Source organism: Eubalaena glacialis, chromosome 10 (assembly GCF_028564815.1).
Source record: "Eubalaena glacialis isolate mEubGla1 chromosome 10, mEubGla1.1.hap2.+ XY, whole genome shotgun sequence".
Taxonomy (NCBI): domain Eukaryota; kingdom Metazoa; phylum Chordata; class Mammalia; order Artiodactyla; family Balaenidae; genus Eubalaena; species Eubalaena glacialis.
Window position 1 is genome coordinate 98,717,513 of NC_083725.1, and position 19,922 is coordinate 98,737,434.

At 45.6% G+C, this 19,922-nt stretch overlaps 1 protein-coding gene across 1 annotated transcript in view; it reads left to right on the forward strand.

The window, feature by feature from the left end:
• LDLRAD3 (low density lipoprotein receptor class A domain containing 3) overlaps nucleotides 1–19,922 on the forward strand; it is a 254,602-nt gene that overhangs the window by 61,353 nt on the left and 173,327 nt on the right. Inside the window, exon 2 of the mRNA XM_061203245.1 lies at nucleotides 11,340–11,486. Within this exon, the coding sequence (XP_061059228.1) occupies nucleotides 11,340–11,486 (147 nt within the window). The remainder of the gene's footprint in view (nucleotides 1–11,339; nucleotides 11,487–19,922) is intronic.

Below are 19,922 nucleotides of genomic sequence, written 5' to 3' on the forward strand. Positions count from 1 at the left end.
GAGTTGAAATGTTTTCACATCTGGGACGATGTGAGTCCAATACCAAGATGGACAAAACAGCTCTTTGATCACCCCAGGGAGCTTATCAAGCTTGCGTTTGGTCCATCTCCGCTTTGTAGATGAGGAAACTGAGGCACGGAGGGCTTAAGCCATCCCCCGAGCTTGGGAGGAGTGGAATTAGAATTCAGAGTTTGTGGGCTTCAGGGCTGACCTGAATGATACCAGCTCAGGGATCCCTCTTTCAGTTTTAATTCTCTTTGTTTTCTGGACCATCATAAACTACCCTTCACAAGCTGGAGAATCCAAACAGGTTCGCCTGCACCTTTTCAGCACTTGTAGTTACCAAATCCGACAAACCTCTTGCAAAGGTGAGTTGCTCAGTCTGAAATCAGCGCTCATTCAGACATGCAGACTGAAGCAGGGACTCCAGCAGTAAATACTGCTTAATTCTGGCACTTGCTAGATGTACAAACATCATTTGCTCAAGAAGTCAGCTCATTCCTCCTGATGGAGGGCCTGTCGGCACGCTGAGCACGGAGGGAGGGTGCTCGCGTGAGCAGATTGTAGAAGCAGGACGGACTGGTTTAATGGATTAAGCTACTTAAGAAAATTTTAAAAGACGCACCAGTTAGTATATATTCCTCCCTTGGTCGGCGGTAACAAGCCGGCATTTTTGATTTCCCTGGCAGAGTTCCTCTCCTAAGTGATAAGCCAGACAGTCGTTCATTTGCTGAGATGTGATGGAAAATTGTAGATCATCGGAGGGAAGCAGAGAGCCCTTGACTTCATAGGGAAATAGGCTGCAGGTCTGATGTGTGGCCCTTCAGAGATTATTTTCTCCTTGGGCAGGGAGGTGTGGGACCAGCCATCTCTGCAGGGATGGCGCAGGAGGTCGGAGTTCTAAAGTGCGGAAGCAAGAGTCGAGTCTCCTCCAGGGGCTGGAACCTGGGTTCTCTGGCCAGTTCCAGCCCTGCCCTTCGAGAGGCTGGCTGGCCTCTGGGTCTTGGTCTCCTTGTGTTCAAAAAGGAGGAACTGCCTTCAGTACCTGCCTTGTGGGGATGTTTTTAGTTCTTCAGAGGAGGAGCTCTGGGTAAATGCTGGATTTTATTTTTAAATGTTGGAGAATGTATCTAGGACGGGCAGATGGCGAGTGTTTGCCTGCCGTGGAGACCAGGGGTGTGTCCACAGAAACAAGAATGAGCGGTCAAGAGGTGGAAAGGAACTTGGATATCATCTATTCCTGCCTTATTTTACACCTGGGGAAACTGAGGCCCAGGGAGATGGAGCCACGTCCCCAGATCCCAGCGGTGAATCCCATGTGGCTTTCTCTTTTGATTTGCTTCATAATCACGTGGTTTGGAAAGGTTGGTTCATGGTTATAGTTTGGCTGCTATTAAAGAGCCTTAGGAATGATTAAAAGGAAGGTTAATTATTTCTTAGGAATAATGGAACTGAGACTGTCATGTGTTAGAAGACACACAGCCAGGGTCGCCTTGTGAGCCCTTTAACTGTGTTCTTAAAACCTGGTGACTATCTGCAAAGTCTGCTTTTTTTGGAGCTAAGTGACCACTGGTCTCAGCCAGCCAACCAGCCCCACCTTGCCCAGGCTGTGCCCTTTCTAGGGAGGCAGAGGGAGAAAAGGGACCCAACCTTGCCTGAGTTACCACTACAGTACCAGCTCTATGAGGAGAGGCAGGGAGATTGTGGAGGGAAGGAAAGAGTAACAATCTAGTACTGTTTATTGAACTCCCAGTATATGCCACCTACTCTGTTACATTTACTTTATCCCTTTATTTTATACATATCTATCCCTCTATTTTTTATATATATATATCTCTCTATTTTATATATATATATGTATATATCATATCCCTCTATCCCTCAGCAACCCTGACAGGGAGGTGGGGTCACCCTGGTTTCACAAGTGGAAAATTCAAGCTCAGAGAGGGTGACTCACCTGTCTGAAGTCACACAGCTAATTACAGTGATAAGAGGATCCGACATTTGGCGATTGTGATGGGGTGTGCCGAATCACAGCCTTGGGTGCCCCAGCTCAGCCCCTGTTTGCTCAGCCTCCTGCAGCCCCATATTGGAGGGTGGGGTGAAGAGGCAGATGGCATGGACTATTCTGAGAAAGAAAGCTTTCCTGTGACTTTTTCCCACCCTGACATCTCAAGGGAGTTAGTATTTAAAAAATATCTGACCTTCTGGCTGGACCTTGCTATTTTTGTTTTTGGAATGTCATGGCTTGGTAAGTTGGGTGGGTAAATCTATCTTATGAGATGTGTTTATTTTTTTCCTCCACAGTCCGCTTCTGCCCTGCAACTGTTGCTGCCTTTCAGAAAATGAAAAGAGTTCGTAATAAACCGAATCTCTCAGAGGGATGTCCCTGCATTTTTTTTCTCAGTGTGAACACTTGCCCCCTTTTATCTCTCCTCCTTTTATAGTTGATGGCGTTTTTGATGCTAGAACATTAGTGATAAATGGTTCCATATGTCTTTCATAGACTTTTCTCAAATATTAGCATGATATTTGTTCTTTATAACAAATTTTATTAGTGAAACATTTTTTAAAGGGTGGGAAAAAGTACCAAGAATAATGCAAAGAAAGCCTGTGTGCTTTCCACCCAGCTCCATTGAATTCTGATATTTTGTCATGCTTGCTTCAGGTTGGTTGAAAGAAAGAAATCTTACAGCTGAAATTCATTGGGTGCCCTCTGATCCCATTTGACAGAGGGTAACCACTATCCTGATTTTGATATTTTCTTTTCTTGCACATTTTCAAAAATACCTTCACATCTGGATGTATCCATTAGAGTAGTATATTTTTCAAGATTAATGTAAGTGCTATTCTGCCACTTACCTTTTTCACTAAGCATTAGGTTTCTCAGATTGATCCGTGGTGATTCATGCCACGCCAGTTCATTAAATTGCAGCCCTGGGTAGTATTCCATTGTTGTGAATGGACCCGAGTTTTCATCCGTTCTCCTTTTGATGACCATTTGGTGTGTCTTGCAGTTTTGTATTACAGCAGTGCCACGGTGAAGATTCTCTTGCTATTGCCTTGCGCACGCTTGCCCCCAGGCCTGGGGTACGTACCAGAAGAGGATCAGCTGGGTTAAAGCCCTGGTGCATCTTGCACCTCACCGGGAGTTGTCAAATTGCTCTTCTGAGTTGCTCCACACGTGTAGCCTGGGAGATCGTGTTGTACCCTTGCGACGTGAGAATATCAGACTTCAAATTTTTGCAAGTGTGAAAGAGAACGCCCTTGTTTCGTTAACCATTCTCTGATTACAAGTGAGGTTGAGTCCGTCTGGAGCAGCCACTTGTTTGCTCATTCATCAACATACCTGTTCATTCCTATACTCTGACCAGTTTTCTATTGGGTGGCCTATGTTTTCATATATAGTCTTGTAAGAAAATCCTGAATATTGATCTTTGTGGGTTACATATATGGCAGATACCATTTCTAGTTAGTTGCTAATCTTTTAAATTTGTTTATAGTATCTTTTGATGACTGGAAGTTTTACATTTTAATGCGGTCATATTTATCACTCTTTATGGCCTGTGCTTTTTTTGAGTCTTCTTTTAGAAATCCTTCCTTACCCTGAGCTTGTCAAAATACGCTTTGGGACCTAAATGAAGCTCATTTTGCTTTTCTGGCCTTATTTCTTGGTTTGCTTTGGTGTTTTCCATACTTGCCTTGGGTGTATCTGTGCAGAGCAGAGTATAGGCTGCAGAACCATTTCCAGTGACTGCAGGAATGGTTGCAGCCATCCTGGGGCAGATGAGGCTGGGCTGAACTTGGGGTCAGAGCTGAATCCCCCTCTTCTTGACCCTTTGGCTGTTTCTGAGAGGTGCTGAAGTGCAGAGTTGATTAGTCCTCTCAGAAGCCTGGCTTATCTGCAAGCCTCATAAATTGGTTATAAAGTTGTCCCCGCTCTCGTCTTTCAGTTTATCTTCACTGCCTGATTCTTACTTCCTGCTGCTGCTGTCGATTGAAGCTGAAATGACAGAAGGCACATGGGGCCAAGTTCTCACCCTGGCCTGCCGTGCGGGTCACCCTTGGTGAAGACACGGCATGTGTTAAAAGAGAACGCCTGTAAAAAGTTCATCCAGAAAAGTTCTTTGCTTCTCTTCCTTCCCTCCTAGGAGCTCAGGAGTGTTTTACAGAACTGACCTCATTTGTTCGTTGTCTTTTGCAAAGAAGTATAAATAGGTTCAGGTAGGGTTTAGGTAAATCCACAGAACCTGAGCGTGTCAGAACCGGAAGGGTCCTTAGGAGCCATCACTCCTGCAGTCAGCAAGCATTTCCTGAGTGTCTGCTGGGTGCCTGGCACTTGCGGGGGACACAGGGCAGCAGAGGTCCCTGCCTTTGTGGTGGGGGGAGCAGCCAGTGAACCACAGGATCATTTCAGAGTGTGGTAGGTGTGATGGCGCAGAGAGGAAGGCCTTTTGGGTTGGGCGCCTCTGCTATTTTATTATTTTAGGCAGACCTACCATCTTCTCACTTAGGAGTCTGCAAACTGTGGCCCAGGGGCCAAAGCCAGCCCACCACAGCCCCTGAGCTAAGAATGGTTTCTACATTTTTTAAATGGTTGAAAAAAAATTAAACATTTGCAATAGATTTTGATGATAGGGGACACTAACTTTGAATCTCAATCACCTGCCCCCTTCCCCGAAAAAGAATTCTGTTCTTTTCATTAGTAGACCTGTGCTACAGAAAATTGTTCTCAATTATGATGGTCGTATTTTGAATTTCATCAATAAAAATTGTGTGGAATATTGTTTTCTCTCCTTTTATGTAAGTACTGGTATAATATCTTTAATTTGGCCTCTTATCCTGCACAGCCTAGAATATTTACTATCTGGCCTAAAACGTTGGCAGACCCCCGTTCTAGCTGTGTGACGTCTTCAGTCTCAGTTTTCTGGTCTGCAAAATGGGCGTGGTGCCTATTTCAGAGGGCTATTGTGAAGGCAGAGAAAGAGAACGGATGTTAAACTCCTGCCAGGTATTAGGAGCTTCAGTAGATGTTAGATTTTCCCTAGTGAGAAGTCAATAATCCACTTCTTAAGGGCCGTTAAAGGGAATGTAGGAGAGTTGGGGACCAGGGTGGGGTGGGGCTCAGAGCTCACCTTTGGGAATCAGTGTCCTGAGGAACAGCATCCCCCAGCGTTGCTGTCCAGCCCCTGAGCCGTGGACCTTGGACCTTGCAAGGGTTGCATCCCAACAGCTCTGCAAATCCCCATGACGTTAATGCCGCTTGGACATAATTTTCCTAATGAAGCATAACTAAAAAATGTAAGTAACAGCTTTGGGCCCTTAATGAGGCTATAAATACAGTACGAAAATAATTTATAGAGCTGTTTCCTGGTGAAGAACTGTCCTTTTCCTAGACCTCTTTGCTTTCTCTTTGCTTGCCTCATTAATACTAGCCATTGGCTTTCTTTGCTAACTCATTTTAAGAAGGAAACAAAGCATCTGTCGTTTTGTAGTGGCTGCTGCTGTGCACTGCACGGGAGAGGCAGAGGGGAAGCCGTGTGAAGTGCGGATGTGGGGCGGACAGCTAGGCTCACTCACTGTCCGGGTGACTCACTCCATCCAGAAAGTGTTCCTGCAGGAAAGTTACACGCGATCTTCAGGGTCAGTGTAAATATAATACACTGTATGTGTAAATATGAAATCTGTGGGTTCCAAGGGTCAGCATTCCTGGGCTGAATCCATGAGTCATTTTATAACATCTCACCTGTGTCCCTGGGCTGCGTATCTTCCTTGCAGGTGGGTACACAGAGACCGGGGCTCCTGGAATGAGCTAACAGGGCGGGCAGGGCACTGTGCAGAGTCTCGACAGAGCTGGAGACCTGGCTCAGCTTACATGCTTGGAGACAGAGGCCCATCCTCACTCCAGGCTCAGGTATCCACGCGTGACTGCTCCCTCCCTGGTGACAGCCAGGATGCTCCCTGTGGCCGAGCTCCAGTGGGAAGCAGCTGGTTTGATGAGAACCAAATGGTTCTGGGAAGTGCTCAGGACAGATGTCTGTGGTTCCACGCAACACCGATGCCACCACGAGGAGCAGTCTGGAGTCGAAGGGACCTTCGGGGATTTTTCCAGGATAGTTTAGAAACGTATCACGACAGACCCGCTCACTTGGTGCTTTCGTGTGCCCATGCATGGACTGTACGTGTGTGTTTGAAGGAGCGAGTCAAAGGGAAAACGGATGGTTGTCTTCAGTGGCCTCAAAACATCATGTTTGTTGGCATCATGTTCCAGGCAGTGGGAAGAGGTGTGTTAATTCTCCAGGGAGGTTTTAGGGAAGATCTAGTTGAGATCTGCAAATTGGAACGCTAAGCTGTACGTGTGTCTGTACATATATGTGTCTGTGTCTTGCTTGGTTGTTCATTGAGCCTGCCGACCAGATGATCAGGAAGCAAAAGATAAAAACGAAGGTGACTGGGCAGAAATCTGAAAGCAGGGCCTGTTGATAGTTTGCAGGTGCCAAGTCTGTCTCGCATCGTGATAAGGCGTGACCTTAGCGGGAGGAGATCAGCAGAGGGAGAGAAGAGCATGTGGAGGGCTCCAGCCGGTGGAAGAGAATTCCCATTTCTCAGCTGGAAAAGTCAGCATTGCCCACTGCATGTTCCAGAAGGAGCAGAATGCAGCAGCTGTCTTGAGTTTTTGCAGTGCCCCCTCATCAAGTAGAAATTTGTGGGTGCCAAAAATTTTGGAAGAGGCCGCAGCGGCAGGTTCTTTGCTTTTGCCCAATGGGGGAGGACTTGGAATTTTTTTTTCAGTCTTGGTGCAGATGGCGTAGTTATTTTAAGTAAGTGATGTGCTGCTGCAGTGAAAATGGGCAACTCTTTTTCATTTTTCAGCCTAATGAAAAAAGAAAAAGGAGAAGGAGAAACCCCAGCTAGCCAACTTCGTGCTAATGCTTGTCTTTTTTGGATTCTAGATGTGTCCCAAGACACTGAGATGGGATAAATATTTCAGCCACTAGAAAGTCCTGCTGTCCGGCTGAAAAGATTTCTAACCTGTTTTAAAGCAGACGGGGTAGTAATTTACTTGCACAAATCCAGACACCCCTGTGTCCCTTATTTTTAACTATATATGTAAGATCCCACTCACCTTCCGGGGGATGACGCAGGGGGTAGATGGAACTTTCCAAGGAAGAGTGTGAGGGATGGGGGATAAATCAGTAACTGAACACTTGGTTTTCTTCTGAGAATGACCACAGATATTTACTGAGAACCTACTGAGTGCAGGATGCCCAGGATCGAGAGCAAAATGAAGCAATGCCCTTCGGCCTTTGGGGTCGTGCAATCTGGTGGGGAGAGAGTACAGATTCATTGGTGAGCACAGTTGAGATGAAGGAAAACACAGGACACGACCAGAGCAGAAAACAGGGATGAATGAGCTTTAGACTGGGTGAAGGAATCAGTGAAGGAATCTCAGAGTCAGTGATGTAAAGCTGAGGTCGGAGGACAAATGAGATTAGCCAGATGTACCAGTTTGCTGGAGCTGCCGTGACAAGGTACCACAGAGTGAGTGGCTTCAACAATAGAAATTTATTTTCTTATGATTCTGGAGGCTAGAAGTCTGAGGTCAAAGTGTGCAGGGTTGGTTTCTTTTGAGGCCTGTCTCCTTGGCTTGTAGATTGCTGCCATCTCCTTGAGTCTTCACATGATCTTCCCTGTGTGTGTCTGTGTCCTAATGTCTTTTTATAAGGACACCAATCAGACTGGATTAGGGCCCATGCTAATGGGCTCATTTTAACTTAATCAACTCTTTAAAGGCCCTAGCTCCCAATATAGTCCCATGCTGAGGTACAGGGGTTAGGACCTCAACATATGAATTTTTGGGGGACACAATTCAGCCCATAACACCAGGTGAAATGTGCGTGGAAGAATTGGGGTGAGTGAACAGTGTGTGCGGAGGACCACTGCAGGGAGGACATCGGTGTTGGAAGAAATGGTTGGAATGAGGTTGTAGAGGTACGCGGGGCCTGATCATGCCTGGCTTTGTAAACCATGGCAACAGTTTTAGATTTATTATAGGGGCACAGAGGAGCCATCAGCAGCATTTAAAATCTCCCTCTGCTATGAGGAGAAGAAACGGGTGGGAGTGAGAAGTGAAAGGGGGAAGGTTGGTTTAAGCCAGGATTTCTCAAGTCAGCACTCTTGACATTTCGGGCTGGGTGGTTCTTTGTTGTGAGGGTCTGCCCCGTGCATCGCAGGTGTGCATTCCTAGAGGCCACAACCGAAAATGTCTCCAGACACTGCCATATGTCCTCTGGGGGCCCAAATTGTCCCCCGTTAAGAACCACTGGTTTAAAGAGGGCACGAGGTCTCAGTGGCTTGGATTGGATGGTGTCAGTTTAGTGAGGCACCTTGGATGGGTTTGAGGAAGATTTTTGAAGACAGAGTCAACATGATTTACCCTCCCTTTGCCTTGGTTTCTCCTCATACTCTCGAGTTTACTGGTCCTGTCACTTCCCTAAAGCACAAGGCCCTGCGCCCCCTGCGTGGGTGATGGCGTTGCTCCGACGTGCACAGACTGCTCTTCCGAGTTATCATTCACCCGGCCCTGGGGACCCGAGGTCCTGCTGGTAGGGCATTGGGAACCCCGTGGCTGCAGGACCGCCTGCGTCCAACCCACGTGGTGTTTAGTCTCGGCATCGCACCCTCTCATTTATCAAGTCCCTGTGCCGCCAGCCTCTTGACTCCCAGAGCGAACACTTTGGGATCTCATCTGGACAGTTTTCTTGCCCCGGAAATCTGTTTATCAGAACAAGATTTCACAGTTTCGGCGACTCTTCCAGGGGGCTTGCCTTCGAGGAGCTAGCTCTGCACAAGCAAGTGTAAGTGATTTCCGAACAAATCAGAATGGCAGTTATGTTCTGGAGCCCTGAAGAGTTCCCTGCTGGCGGGGGGCAGCCCAGAGCAGTTGTTAGGAAACAGCTGGAACGTGTAGGTTTTCAGTGTTATGTATCGTGTGTCTGGCTGGGATCCAGCCCCTGGCTGTCCTTCTAGGCTCCTCTCCTATGAGACCCACTCTGGCATCTTGCACCTCTGCCCGGAGGTGGGGGGGGAATTGGCTTCACGACCGTCTCAGGTTTGGTGGTGGCTTCCTCAAGTCGAGTCTTGAGAGGGATTCTGATATCGACAGTGGGCTCAGTGGACAGAGTCCTGTGATTAGTGATATCTGACCTTGGTGTAGAATTGGGGAAATAGGGGCACAGTCTTTTCGCAATTCCTAACTATCAGAGCTCTGTGTTTTTTTATTCCATACCCATCGTGGCCTGCACTGAGCCTTCCTGCCCTGGTCTTTGCCATCTTTCTGTAGACGTGAGGGGTCCTTACGTTTCATCTCTTTGTCTATCAACGTCCAGTGCAAATGCCACCTCTTTCCTGTGACCTTTCTTTAATGCCTTGAATTCTGACTTTATCTTAAGAGCATTGGGGAGCCATTCAATGGCTTTTTAAAGTCAAGAAGTGTCATGATCGATTTGCTCTTTAGAAAGGTTCCTCTGAGACAGACTTGAGGGGAGGCTGGGGTCACTTGTGGCAGTGATCCTGGTAAGAGATGGTGGTGATTTGGGCTGCAGTCATGGCTGTGGCAGTGGAGACTAGCATGCAGGACTTGGTGATTGGCCATCGTAGGGGGTGGTTGAGTGAGGAGGGGACAAAGAAGATTTTTAGGAACCCAGTGCAGGTTTTTAGGGCAGGATGAGGCCCCTCACTGTAGCTGCTCTTCTAGAATTCTTCAGTGAATTACACAAGCTCATTTTCAGTAGGGTGTTCATGTACAGTATGAATTCAGTGCAGTGGGACAGATGGTCTATAAGGAATATCCGTGGCACCTGGGCTGATGTGGTACCGCTTGCCTCTGGCTCTGTCTTTTCCAATTTTTTGCCCACTTGTTCCAGCTGTAAAATGTTTTTAGTGTAACCCCAGTAGAACCCTAGGCACACAACAGGGTGACTGCCCATTTCTCCTTGCGGAAGACTTCAGAGGCAGAGTAACACAGAAGTTGTATGCTAATGGGTGTGTCGGGATTTCCAGGAGACCCCATGAGTTGAAGGGCATTCCAGGTAAAAATTACAGCACATGTAAAGGATAGTGGCATGAAAGAAGGTGTGATGTCAGGGGTCAAGCATGAAAGAAGGTGTGATGTCAGGGGTCTGGCATGAGATGCTTCTCTTGGCAAAGCTTGTGGAAGACCATCATGGGCCCTGCTCTCCTCCTGCTACCCCCAGGCAGATCTGGACATCCCTCTTAGTACAGAGCACTAAAATTGTTAGTATACCCTTGTGCCTTTCCAGCCCGGAGGGAGGAGCCCTAGCTTTCATCTCTGCATCTTTAACACTTAGCAGAAGTGTCTGGTCATAAATGTTCAGTAAATGCTTATTGAAAACTCAGGAGGGAGCCCTGGAGGGACCGGTCTTTTATTTCTCCTTTTCCTCTAAGACTGTTTTATTTCCTGATGGCTCCTGATCTCCCAGCCATTGATCACAGTAGCTCAGACGGATCAGATTGATCCAATTCTGGCTCCCTTGACAATCTGCCCCCGGGGTCCATTGGTGGATGAATTTAGCTCTCCTTGGCCTTCCCTGTTTGCTTTCCAGCCTAAGAGTTCGCACTTTTGGGTGAGGGCCTTGGCATTCTGTGCCTGTGTTCAGTGGAGTCGAATCTAAACCTTGGGGCTCGGTGCTAAATCTCCGGGAACTCTTGGCAAGCAGTCCAGGGACCTGGGGACTCTCTTGGGGTTAGAAGGCCTGTGTTGAAGTTTTGGTCTGGCCTTTGCTCCCCGTGTGACCCCAGGCAGGTTGGTTTTTGTGGGTGATTCCTGTTTCCTAAAGTGAAATGATGTCCCCGTATTCCTGCTGACTTGGCCCAAGTGCAAGGATTCTGTGATCATAGGGCCGCAGAGTCTGAGGTCTGGACGGAGCCTGCAGTTCCTGCCGCTGGGTACTGGGAGTCCTGCGCTCCCTCTGTCTTGGCACCTTCCTTTTTAGCCACTGCTGATGGCCAGGAAAGAACGTTTGGGTTTTACGACCAGGCTTTTTGACAGAGAAAGAGGAAAAGTCCGTGAACCCCTGTTGTGTGCTCAGCACCAGCGAAGGGCTTTACCTGGGTCTCTCCGTTTAGTCCTCGCAGAATCCCTGGGGGTGGAGCAGATTATGGGTCCCTTTCACAGATGAGAAAACTGAGTCCCAGAGAGGCAATGTCACCCACCGGAAGTCTCACATACACAGTCCGTGTCGAAGAAGAGTTGTGCGGTCCCGGGTCCTTGCCGCCTTGGCGGCGCCTCTGACCTCCCTGTCCCCTCTCTCCCACAGAAAGCCAGCTGCTTCCCGGGAACAACTTCACCAACGAGTGCAACATTCCAGGCAACTTCAAGTGCAGCAACGGGCGGTGCATCCCCGGCGCCTGGCAGTGCGATGGGCTGCCCGACTGCTTCGACAGGAGTGACGAGAAGGAGTGCCGTGAGTGGCCTGGCCCTTTGCTGGGGCAGGGGGAGGGTGGTGGCAGTCCTGGGGCGTCAGCGCGGAGTTCTGGGTCTGGCTCAGCCCTGCACACTCTGCGTGCTGCCCACGGCGGGGCCAGGGCCTCTGGGGGCAGGGCTGTCCTGGCCTCTCCACCTGTCTCGCTCTGTCTCAGAGCAGCGTGGTCTGTGCAGAAACAGGGGTCTTGGTGGGGTGGGGAGCCACAGCTTTGGGGGAGCAGAGGACCCGTCCACCAGGCTCTATTCACCCTCCCCCTGGGAGACTCTCACTGCCTTCACTTGACACGCGAGGATGCTGAGACTCCCAGAGGTTATGTAGCTTCAGCATCTTCAAACCAGCAAGCAGCAGATCTGGATTTGAACCCAGGGCTGCCTGACCCCAAGGTCCAGGCTGGTAACCATCTTGCACATCTTCTACATTGTGCAGTATTCTTGATGATGAAGTAAGCTGTAGCATCACGTCAACTATCTAGCATGGAGTTGGTACTGACTTTATAGTAATCTGCTTCCAAATGCCCTTTTCTTTGCCAACACCTGGACATCATCTTCAAATGGGCACCACCGGGACCGGGATTCTTTCTCATCCTCCCCACCCCCTCCTTCTTCAGCCTCTTTCCCGTTTTGTACCCAAAATCCGCGTGAGATGTGAGTCAGTGGTAATGTGTGAGAAAGGAGGCACCAGGGGTGTGAGTTGAGGGGCTTCCAGGAAGTGGAACGATCATCCTCCCTGCCCCGTAGAGGTGTGTTTCTCTTCTTTGCCGAAGTTTGGTGCTGCAGGGGGAGCTGGGCCACGGCACGCTGGCCGGCAGGAAGTACACCCGGGAGTCCTGGGCCCAGGGTTGTCCGGTGCCTGGGGACCACACAGCTGGACAATGGTTCTTGGCCCTTTCCTGGGCTTTGGGCCCCTGGCCACAGGGCCTCTCGCATAGGAGAACTATGTGTTCTGGCTCAGAATCTACTGTCTTTTTGGGAGCCAGCTGAGGAAATGAGGAGAAGATGATAATTTGAACTTTTCACATAGCTGTTACCGGGATTTGAGGCTCAGCTTGTTGACGCGCAGGAAGGAGCCGTGGGTTTGGGACCCCCTCTGGAGCCAGGCCCCCTCTTCCTTGTGATGTACTCACTCCCTCTGAGACTGGCCCCTCTGAGATCTGTCCAGTATCCCTGCTGCCTGCCCCCGCTCTTCAGAGAAATTTTGGGAGGGGTTGGGTTGAGGGTATGTTTTTTTGTGGGAAATAGTTCATTTTGTTTGTTGCTTGTGATTTCTTCTGAATAGACTAGTATACATAATGCATTTTTATTTTTGCAGAATTAAAAGAGTATTATGTCTATTGCAGCTTTTTCTGTTTCTAGCCTGGCTTCAAAATTGCTAGAAATTGAATGTTTGTAATTTGAGTTTCAAATGAGATAGTATACGTGAACCCTATCATCTGTCCAGTTTTGAGCATTATTAAACACTCTGAATGTGTGGAATGATCAGTTTTGGAATATGGTGTGTATTTGAACTCCAGTAAATGCAGATTGTCTTTAGCTGAGCTGGGAATATTCAGAACAGGACACGTTTGGGACAGAATACAGGATTGGAAGTTGAGACCTAAGTTATATCCCCAGCTTTGTCAGTTTCAACTGTGTGCTATTAAAGTTCTCTGTGACAAGCTGTGTCCTGTGCCAGTACAGTTCCCTGATTTCAGAATTCATGCATAAACCGGAAGAGTTGGTGGAAAGAGAAATTTAAAAAGAAAAGAAAAGAAAAGAAAAGATAGTGTGGGCAGCTGCCTGGCGCAGTTTGGTTTGGTTTGGAGCAGGCTCGCCTTGGCTATTCTCCATTAATTTTTTTCTCCTCATTTCTGACCCTTCACCCCCCAGTGTAGTAGAGACTTGATTGGCATTTATGTAGTCTTTTGATCAAAACATAATTTAAAAAACCATACACATAAACACATGCATTCAAAAAACCTTTCCTCTGTTGCCCTTCTTTTTTCCTTTTGGTCTTTAAATTCTAAAACAGAAGAACACTAGAAAGTTTAGACAATAGGGGGAAGGAAAAGAAGTCCTTTTTCTAAGACAAAAGTTTCCTTGCATTTCAGATTTCTTACATATTCCCTTCCCAGTCTAGGACCTGAGGGTGTGAGCCCTGGAGAAGGACTGTATCCAAATCCCAGCCCTCCCTTCCATCCCTCTCCCCCAGCGCTGTGTGATCTTAGGAAAGTTACCAGAATGGTCTAAAACTTAGCCATTGGAAGGATTAAATGAGAATTAATTCCTTAACCTTCTGCTGCCTCAATGCCCTCCTCTCCAAAATGAGAATAATCAGCCTTCTAAATGACATTGTTGTGACGTTTTAATGCATAATAAGCACACAGCACAATGCCTGGGTATAGTCAGTGACTTGTAAACGTTAACTGTTATTGGTCAGTCCACACAAAGTATATTCATTGTCATGGGGACTCGTGATTGAGTAGCCTGCTTTTTCTACTTCACTTTAGAGGCCCTTTGCCACATTACCATATATGTAGCAACAATAGCTGTTGTTTTGTGAGGTTACCTACTGTTCCATCAAGTAGATGACCTGTAACCTAATTATTCCCCTATTGTCAGGTGTTTAAGTCTCTTTTGCTTTTTTACTTCTGCTGATCAAAATGTTTAGGGTCGACAGCAATCCCACTACTGGGCATATACCCTGAGAAAACCATAATTCAAAAAGAGTCATGTACCACAATGTTCATTGCAGCTCTATTTACAGTAGCCAGGACATGGAAGCAACCTAAGTGTCCATCGACAGATGAATTGATAAAGAAGATGTGACACATATATACAATGGAATATTACTCAGCCATAAAAAGAAACGAAATTGAGTTATTTGTAGTGAGGTGGATGGACCTAGAGTCTATCATACAGAGTGAAGTAAGTCAGAAAGAGAAAAACAAATACCGTATGCTAACACATATATATGGAATCTAAAAAAAAAAAAAAAAAAATGGTTCTGAAGAGCCTAGGGGCAGGACAGAAATAAAGACACAGACGTAGAGAATGGACTTGAGGACATGGGGAGGGGGAAGGGTAAGCTGGGACGAAGTGAGAGAGTGGCATGGACATATATACACTACCAAATGTAAAATAGATAGCTAGTGGGAAGCAGCCGCATAGCACAGGGAGATCAGCTTGGTGCTTTGTGACCACCTAGAAGGGTGGATAGGGAGGGTGGGAGGGAGACGCAAGAGGGAGGAGATATGGGGATATATGTATATATAGCTGACTCACTTTGTTATAAAGCAGAAACTAACACATCATTGTAAAAAAATTATACTCCAATAAAGATGTCAAAAAAATAAAAAAATAAAAAATAAATTTTTTTAAATAAATAAATAAAATGAGAGAGTTGAACTAAAAAAACAAACAAACAAACAAAAACAATGTTTAGGGTCGATTAAGGAACTTATCCATGACTGGAGGGTAGAAATACAGGATGGTTTCAGCCAGAGCCAGGATGGGCTGGGCCGAGGTCTCCAGGGTAGGTACCATCTGGTCCATCCTTTCAAGGGCTCCCTGAGAGTTGTCCATTTAGAATTTGTGCCACCTCCTTCTGTGTCTTGCTTAGAAGTTACAGAGCTCTTTCTCTGATTCTTTGGAACAACTTGGTACTTACAGGAAAGAGAGAGAAGGCAGCTGATATTCTCACTTGGTAGAGGTGATTGCCTCAAAAGCCCTACGAAATAGCTTTGGCATTTAGAAAAGAATACACTTAAACAAGGAGAAGTCTTGCCCTTTCCGAAGGGTGAGAGAAGGGCCTGGAGAAGTGTGTCTTGGAGGGATATGAAGCAGAGAGCAGCTATTCCGTATCCACGGCAGAGGAAAGATTTTCGTGAGACAGGAAGAAACTTTTTTATTATAAAGGTAATAAAATGTCATATTGTAAAAATCAAGGGAACAGGGAAGGAGAAAAACAGAATCCCGCATAGAGTCTGTACGCTAACAGACCCACTATGAGCATCTTACAAGTTTACATTCAGGCTTTTCTCAGTTGTAATCACCATAGGTATACGATTTTATATTTTAATTTTTTTCCCAGGTAACATTTCAACATACTAACATTTTTCTATGTTTTTCCCCATATTTCCCTATCACTTTTAACGCTTAAGTGGCCCATTCACTTGGTGAATAAATATAGTTTATTTACTTATTATTTGGTATTTATGTTGTTTCCAGTTTTTCGCTGTTAGAAATAGTGCTCACGGCTGTGAAATGAGGGTAGATATGACTTTCCCCCTGTTTTGAGAAATGTTCTTCAGCTCGATTCTCAGAAATGCAATGACCGGGTCGAAGGACAGGAGCCTTTTCTGGCTCTTGCCCACTTGTTCTGCTAATGGTTTGCATCAGCTTGCTCACTGGCAACATGTGAGACGTCTGGCTTTATTTTAGTCTTGGCAGCATTGGGAAATACCTTTTTAAAAAAATCGGTTTTCTGGTTCGTTTAATAGTTGAAAACAGTTACATATTTTAATTTTCATTTTTTAAGTTCTCTAAAGAGGTTGAATGTTTTCCCAGCCCCCTATGTACTAGTTGTATTTCTGACCTTGTGAAATATCTATTAATGGACTAGAATAAATTTCCAATTGGGTGGAGTCATTAAATTTTCCACCTTAGAGTTTTGAGAGTAGAGGCTCATTTGGGGATAGTCTGAGTGTATTTCTGTTCTTGGTTAGTGGAATGCCCTAAGTGATCGTTTTAGCCAAATAACTTTTTGTTGTAATAAAGGAATAAGGATATGTTTTAGAAAAACATACAAGTTCCATGGAAGCCCTGATTATGGCAAGAGCAATGACATGCCGTTACTTGAGCTTCCCCAGGGCTGCACTATCCCAGGCACTTTACATTATAGTAACTCACGGATTGTCACAAGCCTGATGAGAAAGGGACTGTTATTATCTCCAGATGAGGAAACTGAGCCACAGAGAGATGATGCAGACCCTGTCAGCTGTCCCAGAATGTAAGTCCTCATAACTTTCCTCCATCAGAGACCACTGGTGGGTTCATTCAGTCTTTCTGTACATGGATCTCTGTTATTCTACTGAACAGGATAGTACTGTATGTTATCACTACTGATCTGCTTTTATAAAAAATTAAGAAACATCGAAAATGTTTTTCTGTGTACAGGCATACCTTGGAGATACCGTGGTTTCACTTCTAGACCACCGCAATAACGCGAGTCACGCAAAGTTTTTGGTTTCCCAGTGCATGTGAAAGTTGTGTTTACACTATACTGTAGTCTATTAAGTATGCAATAGAATTAAGTCTAAAAAATAATGTACAGACTTTAATTAAAAAATACTTTCTTGCTTAAAAATGCTAACCATCATCTGAGCCTTCAGCGAATTGCAATCTTTTTCCTGGTGGAGGGTCTTGCCTCGGTGTTGATGGCTGCTGACTGATCACGGGGTGGTAGTTGCTGAAGGGTGGCATGGCTGTGGGAATTTCTTAAAATGTTACTTAAAAGTGAAGTTTGCTGCATTGATTGACTCTTTCATGAATGATTTCTCTGTGGCGGCAATGCTGTATTTGATAGCAATTTACCCACAGAACTTCTTTTAAAAGTGGAGTCAGTCCTCTCAAACCTGCTGCTGCTTCTTATCAACTAAGTTTATGTAATGTTCTAAATCCTTTGTCGTCATTTCAACAATCTTCACAGCATCTTCAGCGGGAGTAGATTCCATCTCGAGAAACCACTTTCTTTGCTCATCCATAAGAAGTAACTCTCCTCATCCATTACAGTTTTATCATGAGATTGCAGCAATTCAGTCATATCTTCAGGCTCCACTTCTAGTTCTAGGTCTCTTGTAGTTTCCACCACATCTGCAGTTACTTCCTCCACTAAAGTCTTGAACCCCTCAAAGTCTTCTGTGAGGGTTGGAATCAACTTCTTCCAAACTCCTGTGAATGTTGATATTTTGACCTCTTCCCATGAATCACGAATGTTCTTAATGGAATCTAGAATGGTGAGTCCTTCCAGAAGTTTTTCAATTTACTTTGCCCAGATCCATCAGAGGAATCACTACCTTTGACAGCTATAGCCTTATGAAATGTATTTCTTACAAAATAAGACTTGAAAGTCAAAATTACTCCTTGATCCATGGGCTGCAGAATGGATGTGGTGTTAGCAGTCATGAAAACAGCATGAATCTCATTGTCCATCTCCATCAGAGCTCCTGGGTGACCACGTGCATTGTCAGAGAGCGGTAATATTTTGAAAGGAATCTTTATTTCTGAGCAGTAGGCCTCAAGAGGGGGTTTAAAATATTCAGTAAACCATGTTGTCAACAGATGTGCTGTCATCCTGGCTTTGTTGTTCCATATAGAGCACAAGCAGTGTAGATTTAGCATCATTCTTAAGGGCCTTAGAATTTTTAATGGTAAATGAGCATTGGCCTGAACTTAAAGTCACCAGCTCTTTTAGCCTCCTAACAAGAGAGTCAGCCTGTCCTTTGAAGTTTTGAAGCCAGCTATGAAAGTCCTAAATGGCATCTTCTTCCCATATATTGCTGTTTTGTCTACATTGAAAATTTATAGTCACCTTTATTAATTATCTTAGCGAGATCCTCTGGATAACTTGCTACAGCTTCTTTATCAGCACTTACTGCTTCACCCTGCACTTTTATGTTACAGAGATGGCTGTTTCCTTAAAGCTCATGAACCAGCCTCTACTGGCTTCAAACTTTCCTCTGCAGCTTCCTCACCTCTCTCAGCCTTCACAGAATTGAAGAGTTAGGACCTTGCTCTGGATCTGGCGTTGGCTTAAGGGAATGTTGTGGCTGGTTTGATCTTCTATCCAGAGCACTAAAACTTTCTCCATATCAGCAATAAGGCTGTTTTGCTTTCTTATCATTTGTGTGTTCACTGGAGCAGCACTTTTAATTTCCTTCAAGAACTTTTCCTTTGCATCCACAGCTTGGCTAATTGCTCAGCACTAGAGGCCTAGCTTTTGGCCTGTCTTGGCTTTCAACATGCCTTCCTCCCTAAGCGCAGTCATCATTTCTAGTTTTTTATTTAAAGTGAGAGACTTGTGACTCTTCCTTTCAACTGAACACTTAGAGGTCATTATAGGGTTATTATTTGGCCTAATTTTAATATTGGGTCTCAGGGAATAGGGAAGCCTGAGGAGAGGGAGAGAGCTGGGGGAATGGCCATTTGGTTGATGGAGCAGTCAGAACACACACAACATTTATCAATTAAGTTCGCCATCTTATATATGGGTATGGTTCGTGGAGCCCCAAAACAATGACAATAGTAACATCAAAGATCACTGATCACAGATCACCATAACAAATATAATAATAATGAAAACATTTGAAATATTGTAATAATTACCAACGTGTGACACAGAGACACAAAGTGAACAAATGCTGTTGGAAAAATAGCTTGACACAGGGTTGCCACAAGTCTTCAATTTGTAAAAAACTCAGTATATGCAAAGTGCGATCAAGTGAAATGCAGTAATACGAGGTATACCTGGAAATGATTTCTAAAGTGGCTATTAGTCCTGTGAATCTCTGAAAGAAGAGACTGTACTTTTTTACTGCCCCTTGCTATAATAATAAAGCGGCAATCCAAATTTCTAGAACATACATGTGACCTGGAATCAAGAGCCTTAAGATCTCCTGCCAGCTTTGTGTTGGATTGCAGCTGCCATCTCTCTGTGGTCTCACCAAATGGGGGAGGGATCTTGGAGGGTTGAGATCCGTGTTACAAGGTGGTTCGTTTTCTTCTTTGAAAAATTATATTGATCGCTATTTTTGAGGCATGTACAGACTTTTAAAGTCTCAGGCCCTTTGTGTGTGTGTGTGTGTGTGTTGGCAGGGTTGGGGATGGGGATAAATTCAAGAATCTTGTCAAATGATAAAATTTTAACGAATCTCCAAATCCAGAGACATAGAAAAATAGGTGCAAAAAATGGCATTTGAATTTTATTTGCTTTTCGTGTTCCCAGCCATTTCTTGAGCACGGCTTTTAATTGCGCCAGTGTGATGGCAGAAATCCAGGAGATTGGGCTGAGAGGGCAAGTTTGAAATAATGATCGCCAAGGAATGTAAGGGGAGGAAAGCCCAGTCAGAAACCCTTTCTTTCCTTTTTACGGTCTTCATCATCGGCCTCTAGGTGGCGCCACATATAATGTTTTCTTTTAAACCTGGTGCTCCAGGGCAAGCAGAGACGAGGGGAAATAACTGGATTCTGAGTTATTCTTCTCACCAAACTTTAGCAGTAAGTCAGCGATTTCACCAAGGCACCTACTGCTTGGCTCACATGCAAAATGCCCCAGGAAATCAGGCAGTTCCCATGGGGTGGGTACAGCTTGCTTCTTTCTCTCTTAGGCTGCTTTGTCTTTTCTCAGAGAAGGGGTTGGTGAGAGCTGACATGCTGTGAC